Source organism: Octopus bimaculoides, chromosome 8, assembly GCF_001194135.2.
Source record: "Octopus bimaculoides isolate UCB-OBI-ISO-001 chromosome 8, ASM119413v2, whole genome shotgun sequence".
Classification (NCBI taxonomy): Eukaryota; Metazoa; Mollusca; class Cephalopoda; order Octopoda; family Octopodidae; genus Octopus; species Octopus bimaculoides.
Window position 1 is genome coordinate 56,721,407 of NC_068988.1, and position 11,170 is coordinate 56,732,576.

Genomic DNA, 11,170 nt, shown 5'->3' on the forward strand with positions numbered 1-11,170 from the left:
GATAGACATACGGATAGACATATAGATAGATAGATATATAGACATACAGATAGACACACACACACACTTAGGGATGAGAAGCAAGTTTGGACTCAGAATCCAAAGAATCTGAACAAACAGTGCCTGGCATTTTATCCAGTTGTCTAACATTTTTGCCTTCCTTCCTCATTCTTTAATAAGTCAGTTGAGACAAAGTTCGTTTGAGTATCATTTCCATTCAGTTTCGAGAAGTTAGGGTTACAAGGCATTTATATTTCACTGTTATTATTTCCCCTTCATGTTTCACAAGCATTTCATTTATACGGTTTCGTTGATTTAAATTATAATTTCTCTCAGTATCATTGGATAATCTTATCACATTTTCCTTCAATAAACCAATAAGAGAAGCTTATGTTTTGACCTCTGGCTGTTTCAGTGAAGGCTTGTATGAAATTACGGAATATAGCAATGCTAACTTCAGTAACATGCAGTCTGTGTTTCTCAGGATTCAAAATTAAAATTTGTAGCTCATGGTATTTCTTATAGCTCGGAATTATCTCATGTTCATTTTGTTAATAGGCAGTTCAACTGTGAAACTAGTATTGGAGATAATTTCCTTCAATTTTGTTGATTTCAGTTTTATCTTTCTATAAGTTGTTTTGCCAGGTATTGATATGTTCGTTGATGATGACGATTGTTCTTATGGATTTGAACATAGAAATCTCTTTTTAAATATTGGGAGAAATGGGTGACAAATAAGTTCATTTAGATCTCAGTTTGTAAAAAAAGATCATTTTGTTTTTTCATGTAAAATATAATTTACAAGCTACCTTTACTATATTGTTTATTTTCTTGTAACAAATATTAGGGATTATTTTTTATTTTTGTATGTGTGTGTGATTTTGTTTTTAATTTTCTTTACTTTTCAGCTTTTTAGAATTAGTCTGACAGAATCATTACTGTTTGTAATCATTTGGATTTAAAATTTCTGTAGTTAGTTCTAAGTGAAACGATGAGTTATATTTTTTTCTTCGTTTTTGCTATTCCACTGTTGTCATACAGCCTCGATATTCACTGATCCATTGGTCAGAGGAGATTCTCTCCCTCCTAACATTTGTCAAGACATTGTTTATACATATAATACCGTGGTCAGGTATTTTACTTGACTTTTGCTTCTTAAACATTGTTTAATTTGTTCTGATTGCTGTTTTGTGTATAGTTGTATACATTGTGCTATGCACTGTTGCTCTGGTGCCTCTTTTCTTAATTGTGGCACAAGCAACACGACCATTGTGACAATATTTGAGAATTATCCAAATATATCTTCACATTAAATGAGAATGAAGAAAGAAAAATGCTTTTAATTTGAATTTCAACTTGTTTCTGTACAGAAATATGTGTGCACACTCACTCACTCACTCACTCATACATATACATATACATATGCACTCACACATACCAATACATGCACTAATCACAAAATTCAACTTTGCTGTTTTATCTATAATATATTTCTCCACAGCTAAACATGTCAGTTGTGTCCCTTATGTCAGTGAATAAATAATATGCGTGGTGCAGCTCTCTTTCAGTTTTTTCTCTGCATTCCATTCAGTTGATATGCCTTGCTTGATCTTAGTGTTTTTCCGTTACAGTTGAAAGCCGAGTTTATGCAGCTTCTGAAAGAGACTTCAATTATTGAACGTAATTCTCGCTGGAGTGAAATCAAGAAAAAGATCGATTCCGATCCTAGATATAAAGCTGTGGAGAGTAGTTCTCGTCGAGAGGACTGGTTTCGAGATTATGTGAAAAACATGGAGGAGGTAATTCAATCTTTTTTTTTCTCATTAAATTAATTGTACATGAATGTCGTTATCATTTGACACCCAAAGGCAGAGAGCTGGCAGAATTGTTAGCATGCCGGGCAAAATGCTTCGTGGCATTTCATCCATCTTTGTGTTCTGAGTTCAAATTCCACCAAGGTCGACTTTGCCTTTCATCCTTTCAGGGTCGATAAATTAAGTACCAGTGCAACACTGGGGTCGATGTAATTGACTAGTCTTCTGTCCCAAAATTTCAGGCCTTGTGTCTATAGTAGAAAGGATTATCATTTGAGATCCTTAGTCTATATTGGTAATGATTGGATGGTTTGACAGGATTCAATGTGTCCAAGGATGCATCCTGTTCCTGTGTCTGCTCTGGCATGAGTTTTACAGTTGGATGCCCTTCTAAATGCCAACCACTTCACAGTGTGTATTTAGGTCTCACCGGTGCAGACACGGACAAATGGACTTCCAAATGATGATGATGATTTAGATATGACACACAATACCCCTGCTTGATAATTTAGTTGTTATTTAGCCTTGTGTTGACTTGGTTAATGCATTTCTATGTATGATCAGAGACATTCAAACATGACAAATATGTGTTTTTAGGAGTATATAGGATTACATTATCTAATGTGTTCTTATTTAGGATAGTAGAATGTGGTTTGGGAAAAATTTGATAGATATTTTTAACTAGTGATTACATACAGGCCTTTTCTTTGTTTCATTACAGTTTAGTCGTGCTAAATATAGGTCTGTACAAATATGTGAAATTTCAGACCCATCATGATTTTTACGGGAATTATCATCATCATCATTTAATGTCCACTCTCTGTGCTTGCATGGGTTGGATGGTTTGATATGGGGCTGGCTAACAGGGAACTATTTAGATTCTAGCTGTCTGTTGTGGTATGGTTTCTACCGCTGGATGTCCTTCCTAACACCAACCACTTAGCAGAGTGTGCCAGGTACCTTTTATGTGCCACCGGAATATGAATTCAAAACAAGAACTTTATTCTGATGTCAGTGTCAATATTGTGAGTGCGATTAACTTATCAAGCTTTCTTATTGTTATTTTTTCTGTGAAGGAATCAGATGACGAAGATCGTAAGCAAAGGGAAAAACAAGAACGTGTTGAAGCCAGTCTAAGAGAACGAGAGAAAGAAGTCCAACGGACACTATCTAATTCTCTCCGAGAGCGAGACAAAGAACGAGAACAACACAAGAAAGATGAAGCCATACAGCATTTCAAAGCTTTGTTGGCTGATCTTGTAAGTATTATGAGTTTCTCTGTTGCCATTTAATCCTATAATGCCTAGATTATCAATATTTTGGTCTTTTTGGCTTATTTAAGAGTAAGGAGCATGTGTGATGTAAAAATTAACATAGGACACATTTCCCTGACATCCATTTTTCATATATGATACAGATTCCAATTAGTGTTAATCCTGCAATCACCGTTAATTGGAATTGCTGTTGTATTGTCTATATCCAATATATTCTACCTTGTTCTGAAAATGGAAAGCATGACTAAGACTTGGTCTGCTGATCCATCTTGGCAGATAATAATTCTGAAATAAGAACTGATTCTGATGTGTGCTGACCTGTCTCTAACACATAGCAGGATTGACAGAAAAGAAAAAAAAAAAACCACAGTCCATAGAATAATGAGGGATTCTCTGTGTTGTTTTATTGTTGAGGTATTGACTAAGTAAACAGCTTCATCATCTTTTGACATCTTGATAATTATTAAGACTTTCTTTATTCAAGACGGAGATTGAGCATCAGATTTATTCAAGAAATTTGAAGAAATCTTTTGTCTGTCTCAGTGTGTGTGTGTCTCTTACTCTCTCTTTGTGCCTTACCTTCTCATCTATCCGTTTCATCTCTCTGCCTGCCTATGTCTGTTTAAATCAATCAATCAGACAAAACAAGATGTGAATACTGAATAATAGTAAACCACCATAGCTATTTCTGAATCTGTGAATTCTTTTCTAAAAAAAAAAAGAATTAATGTGAAATGGATGTTATTATAAAATGGCATGGTACCTGTTGAAAGTTTGTTTACTGGTATCTTTGATGTGGTGGGGTACCATCAGTTTGTTGATCATGCTCCACTGTCTACATCGATATCCAAAAATGAGTTTTGACATTATCTAAAAACAATGATTGATACTAAATTACATTTTTCTCTTCAATTTTCTCACATCTATTGTGTATTCACATTCATATTGTTTACAGCTGACCTGAACTGCCTGGGTACTTTCTCTTAAATATATACCATTTGTTGTTTGTTTTACTGAAGGTGCGTAACTCTGAATCTTCTTGGCGAGAAACAAGAAAACAATTGCGTAAAGACCATCGTTGGGAACTGGCGGATTTGCTTGACCGTGATGAGAAGGAAAAATTGTTTGAGGAACATATTGATATTTTAAATAAGAAAAATAAAGAGATGTTTCACAAACTCCTTGATGAAACTCTTCAGGTAAACTTTTGTAATTATGTTATGTAAAGCGTTCTCACCTGTAATTTATATTTTACGTACTGGTTTTACTTGGAGTAAGAATCTGTGCCTATGGCTCTTGGTAAACTTTTTGAGATGGCTGCAGGTAAAAGATGGACAGAATGGGATTCCAGAGGACAAATGTTCTGGGCTGGAATGGTTGGGAGAAATGGAAAGTGGACATAGCTATGGCTGATGAGATGGGGGCGGGGGTGAGTCCATTGGCTGTGCTTGAGTGGTTGGTTGTATGAGATCAGTCAGCTTCAGATAACAGAGGCTATTGTAGTAATGGCATAAAAAGCAGGGAAAAGAGACATAGGTGTGCGTTAGAAGCTGGAGTGTGTTGATGAGTGAGTTTATGGGTTAGAGACTCCAGTTGGGTTTGGTGGTTAGAGGCTTCATATTAGTTTGGAAAGTGAGGGAAACACTCGACGGTGCCAACGGGTCAAATGTTTCTCCCTCTCCTTTTGGAATGAGGTTCAAGATATCTGAGTATATAGTGGTAAGATTATCCTGGATATGGGAGCAGTCCTCCATTGTGCATCTCACCTAAGCTTTGTAGCAGTTGTACAAAGTAACTGATGGAACTTGGCCATCATTGTTTTAATATCCACTTTTCCATGCTTGCATGAGTTGGGGGGAATTTTCTACGGCAGGATGCCCTCTCTGTCACCAACCTTCACCGGTTTCCAAGTAAGATAGATATTTCCTCATGGCCAGACATACCCTCACAGAATACTGGAAATGAAGGACATTGCCTGCATTATGGTGATACATATTTACAACTACCATGTGATGTCAAGGCAAGGAGACAATAACACACAAATATACATTTTTACATATACAACAGACTTCTGCCAAATCCATTCACAAGGTTTTTGTCGTCCTGGGGCTATAGTGGAACACAAGGTACCCTACTGTAAGACTGAACCTAGAACCATGTGGTTGGGAAGCAAACTTCTAACCGCACAAGCACATCTATTCCCTGTGCCTACAATTAAAATTCACTATATTTCATTTATAACAAACATAATGTGGTCTCTTGGTTGTTTTGTTTTTAAACTGGTTTGATTTCTGTTGATTTCCATTTTTTTTAAACCTTAGATTACATTGACCTCTTCTTGGAAAGATGTGAAGAAAATGATCAAAGATGATCCTAGATATTCCAAGTTTTCATCTAGTGACAGGGTGAGTAATGGCAAACATTTTACATAATTTTTATGATTTTGAGAATTGGCTGTTAGTTACTATTTGATGTGTGATGAATTAATATCAGCTAATATTCTGTAATTAGTAAAATAATCCATGATACATTTAAAAAAGACAATAATGCAAATTGGAAAAGTGTTGACTGTCAAAGGAAAATGTTCATGAATCTTCACTTGAGTGAATTTGAAAATAGATGCTCTGGTGAGAATTAATGAATTACATTTACCAATATGAAGAGTTGAGTTTTGCTATATTCACTTATGGTTTTACTATACTCACTTATAGACTTCTTAAGTGTTTGTAGTATCCCTTTCCTAGCAATTAAAAAGAAGCTTAAATACATTTCAATTAAAAGAGAGTAGTGAATGTTTCCATTCACTGTAGAATTAATTTCTTTGTAGACACAATTGTCAGCAAATGGACCCTTTGTATTTATCTGGGTTAATGTTTTTATATCTTTTCTTAATTCTCTTGATAATGCTACGTCTATGTCCTGCAACTTTGATCAATAAAATAAGTAACAAGCTTGAAGAATAAGTAGATGTAATATTATTGACTAAATAATTTCAAGGTGGTACCCGAGCATGACTGCACAGTCTAACACAGTTTGAAAACTTAATTCTGTAGATAGGGATTGTTGTATTTTGCGTTTTGTAATACGAGTAAAAATAATTTACTCGTTCTTTTTTACGCTTTATTACATTTTTGTGAATGCAAAGAAAAAACTTTGTTGACATATGAAATTCAAACGAATCTTGTAATATTGAGCATTATAATTTATATTTAAAAAGTTTTTAATATCCATTTACAATTTCTTCAAAGTAATATGACTTGTTTTAATAACACAAAGGGTGGGGGGTGACTGGACACAGCCCTGCACTTCTTCAATCATTATGTTATAGATACTACAAAATAGTTTTTGTTGTTTTAAAATTGTTTTACTTTTCTATTTTCGCATACATTATTTTTTTTTTCCAGAAAAGAGAAAAAGAATTTGAAGATTATCGCTATGAACAAATTGCTCAAGCTAAAGCAGATTTCCGGGAATTGTTAAAAGAGACTAAACTGGTGACATACAGGTATGTAAATACACAACTCATTTTAGACTATTGGATGTTCTGAAATTTTAAGAACTGTTGGAAGTACATAAAGTAACGTTGAGGTTGTAAATGCTGAAGATGAAAAGCAGGCAGCATTCATTCAGCCAGTTGATGTTGGCATGAAACTAGACCTGTTTGTCGTGTTGGATGGTTTTTCTGAATTCTCTAGGGCTGTTTTGTTCTGTCTTTTTGGTCTTCTAAAAGACCAGATGAAGTATTTTTGCTGTGAGAAATCTGATCCAAGTCTTACTTTTGTAGAGCCATCCAACATAGATAAAATAGATATAATGTGAAGTGGAGATGGAAGCTGGGGAGTCTTCTAGTGAAATCTTCCGTTTATGTCCATTTTTCTGTGCTGGCATCAGTTGGATGGAGACTCATTTGAGGCTGAATTTTGTAGTACAGAGTTCTTATTGGTTGCTGCTCTAGTTTTTTTAAATCTCAATATTACACAATGAAATGCGTAATTTTCCCAAGTAATGTTCATGTGTTTAACATGGTTTTTGACACTATGACAATGACTTGAGTCCAATGACTGCTTTGGCATGGTTTCTATAGCTGAATGCCCTTCCTTAATGCCAACCACTTCAGAGAATACTGGGTGCTTTTTATGTGGTACTAAGTAACTCACAAGACAAGACGCTTCAACTGAGAACAAGGGGTACAGTATTGAGGGAGGTGAAATTGTGCCAGGTGATGAGAGGTTAAAGTATGACATGGGGGCCAGAAACGTGTGTGACAGTTGAAGAGATAATACATGGCTACCTCATGAAACTTTAATTCTACAAATAAGCAATGTTTAAAAAGAAAACTTTTAACCTTCTTTTCTCCAGATCAAAAAAGATGATAGAAGAAAATGAAATACATTTAAAAGATATAGAAACAATTTTACAGGTAAGAGAGATTGTTTTTCTGCAGAATTATTTGAAGACAAATAAGTTTGAATTAAAAATAAAAACAACTTTTAAATTCTGGTAGATATATTTATTTTGCTTTTCTGTGAATTGTTACAGAATGATCGTCGATATTTGGTGTTAGATTGCATCGCAGAGGACCGCAAAAAGATTCTTTTATCCTACATTGATGATTTGGACCGCAAAGGAGTTCCTCCACCTCCAACAGCATCCGAACCATCCAGAAGAACCACCAAATAATGATAGATTCCTGATTAAGGCAGAGGAAAAATGACAACGTTGTTGCATTTCTAGCTTCTCATTTTTCTTGTTTTATCTTTCACACATTTTATACCATACATTTACAAACTTACAGCCCCTTTCCCAACCACAAACTAATGAACTGTTTTAGATTTCCATCCTTCATATTACTACTGTACTGTAGCTAAAATACCAAAGCCTTCAAGCTCTAACTTATAACTGCTGCCTCACCCATTCGTTCCAGCTGTTCTTGGCTCTGTAACATTGGACTCAGCATTTTACAGTACTAACAGTCATTTTTTTAGCAGTAACAGTTGGCCTGTTTTTTTTTTTTTTTTTTGGTTTCTATTTCATGACTTTTATTTTATACATTTTTCCATGTAAATTATAATTAAAACAAATGAATGGGACGGTTCTTTTTGTTATTTTGTTTCCCCTCATATTTTAAATGCAACAGAAAAAAAAACCATTTTATCTTTACCTGTTAGTATTGTTTCAATACACCTAAGTATAAAATGTAAGGTTTCCTTTATATGGAGACATCTGTTCTCATTTTCAGTTAGTTTGATGTTGCAGATCAATGAAGTAAAGCATTTTATCCACTAGGCAATGTGCCTTTGGTCCCTCTGTCCTTATCCTAACACATTGGTTCTAGTTGATGATAATTGAAAAAAAAGTTGCTACTATTTAATGATTTTAGAAGTTGAAGAGGAGCAATAAATCTGCCCAGATAGACTTCAGGTGATGTGAGCCTACTAATTAGATTACACAATTTACCTTAACCATTTTGATACCAAATCAACTGTGACAACCTTTAGTTCTATGATACAAACTTCCTGCTTTGAAGTGATTTCAATTAAAGCCTTCCATCAATTTGTTCCAAACACTAAATTCATTATTTTCAAAATTAATTGAAACAAAAGCCGTGTATTTCAATGGGGTAAACACAACATATCAATGTTGATTCAATTTGATACGTGTTGGAGCTATAAAAAAGTAATTCTTAATAATTGTCCCCTGACCCAGGTTGTGTCTGTTTATGTGAATGTCTCCATTGTCGTTTAATAAAGTTCTCTATATTTTGAAATGAATCTTGAGAAATATTTCTTAGATCTGCTGTTAAATCTAATCTCATCAGGAATTCCTTTGAACCACTGGTCCAAACATTCTTCTTGGAGATGGAAATACATTTGTCATCTTCATTTGAAATAAAAGCTGTCATGCCATAGAATTCCAAACTGCATTGGGTGATAAAACAATTATTTTGATATGAGAGTACATGGGTAGGAGAGAAAGAAACAAAACAACTTTATTGTGAGATATGATTTATTTCTTATGCTTTTGGTCTTGTTTGAAACAATTTATATTTTCCCTGCGTGGTAGAAAATACCAGCAAACGTGAAGGGGAAGGCAACAGTTGCCCTCTTCAATCTAGTGTCTTCCCATACTTGGCATGTGATGAGGCTGGAAAATTATTCAGTTGGATTTGCAGGTCTTATTTCGGCAACATCTCTAAATCATAAATATGTCTACTGAAGCCCATTCTGATTTCTAGAGAATTATTTGACAAATGTCTTTTGATAAAAAGTAAAAATAAAATAAAGCACCAGTTTTCAGGAAAATAAATTTGTCAATGTTTTATATTTTAAAGATGAAGCACAGCTCCATTTTATTAAATAGAAGGGGGGGAAAAAAAAAGACAAAGGAATTATGGATGGATGACTTTTTAAATTCTTGCAGAGTTTAAATTCCTTTTATGAATGTAGGAAAAAAAACAAACAGAACAAACCATCATTGCGTGCCAATTATGAAAAAAAAAAAAAGGAAAATGAAATAAAAATATATCACATGGTGTGAAACCCGAAAAGGTGCTTTTGTTATTTTCATGTCTAAAGTATGATACAAAAAAAAAAAAGTTAATGTTCTTAGTTTAAAACATGATTTAAACACATGACAAAAATATATGTATAGATGAATGAAGAAAAATGATCTTCAAAAGATTTCTCTCTCAATTTGTCTGTCCAGCAAATTTAAACAAATGGACAGATACATAAATTAAATCAGTTGAAGGAAATTTTTTTTTTTTTCTTTTTGGAGCATGTTTATTATAGAAACTAACTAACGCAACAGTGAAAGGTTGGACCAAGTGCAGAGGAAAGTACTGTGTGATCTTCCTTTCCTCTCTCTGTAAAATGGTTATTCAAATCTATTTGTACAGTTTCCAACATTTGAGCCATTTTTTTTTTTTAGAGGTAAGTCAAAGGAATGAGAAACATCATACAAAGTATGTTGGCTAGGTTAAAAAAAAAAAAAAAAATTTTTTTTTTTTCATTACTGTTAAACTCATGATGACAAATGTTAGAAATGGAATAACTGATGTAAAGAATTGTTGCTACTATTGTTTTCTTCTGACGTCTATGACTGGTAAGTTGTAGGAATAATAAATCCTAGAGATGAGAATACAAGATTGTGAGGCCAAATCGAAAGAAGTATCTATATATAGAGAGCCAGTGAATTGAAATGATCATGGCCAAAACTGATTGGTGGAGGTATAATATTTGAAGTTACATGTTACTATAATAAAATGGAATTAATAGTACCTTATATATATATATAAAAAGGGAGCATAATTATAATTAACATTATGACATACAATTACTAAATCCTTCGTTCAAGAATTTTTACTCTATATCTACTTTAGATTTCTGTTATAAAATTATAACGCAATCTCATCTACTTTAGATTTTTTTTATATATATATATATAAAATTATAAGCAATCTCAATATGCTACATATCAGCAGAAAAGTTTTTTTGTTTTTCATATTTATTACTTCCCTTTCCCATCTCCAGCAGCAGTCAAAGGACACGCTAGCAAAGAACTTGGAGACAAACAGTTTTATAGTGTGTTGAAGAACATGTGTGAAAGTATATATGACAAATGGCTGACAGCAAAACCATTTAATTTGACTTGAGATACTGTGATAAACTCATTTAAAAAAATGCAAATATTGAAAGCAGCAGAAACACATTTAGAGAGCAATAGAAACAATGAAAGCATGGTATTTTTTTCAAAAAAAAGAACCATGCATTTTACCAAATCCAACATGAGAACTAAAAAAAATATAAATAAATAAAAACAGATTTAATCTAGCAACAACTGATATTAAAGAAAACGGAAAAAAAAAAGAGGTTTGTAGACAGCAAGTAAAAACCACTTTTTAAGTTCATTCTGTGTGTAGTTGTGAAAAATATTGCTTAAAGTTTTGAGGTAAAATATCTATTTGTTAATAAAAATATTGTTTCATATATATATATTATATATGATAATTAAAAATGGGGGAAGGGGAAAAAAAGCAATCACCTAAATGTAGAAATTGGGTAGTTTTCAAATACCTTTGTA

At 33.4% G+C, this 11,170-nt stretch overlaps 1 protein-coding gene across 1 annotated transcript in view; it reads left to right on the forward strand.

Moving 5' to 3' along the window:
- Positions 1–8,178, forward strand: part of LOC106876133 (transcription elongation regulator 1) — a 40,714-nt gene extending 32,536 nt beyond the window's left edge. Inside the window, exons 12-18 of the mRNA XM_052970139.1 lie at positions 1,632–1,799; positions 2,891–3,073; positions 4,108–4,287; positions 5,410–5,493; positions 6,493–6,593; positions 7,448–7,508; positions 7,628–8,178. Of these exons, the coding sequence (XP_052826099.1) occupies positions 1,632–1,799; positions 2,891–3,073; positions 4,108–4,287; positions 5,410–5,493; positions 6,493–6,593; positions 7,448–7,508; positions 7,628–7,768 (918 nt within the window). The 3' untranslated portion in view covers positions 7,769–8,178. The remainder of the gene's footprint in view (positions 1–1,631; positions 1,800–2,890; positions 3,074–4,107; positions 4,288–5,409; positions 5,494–6,492; positions 6,594–7,447; positions 7,509–7,627) is intronic.
- Positions 8,179–11,170: the final 2,992 nt, after the last annotated feature.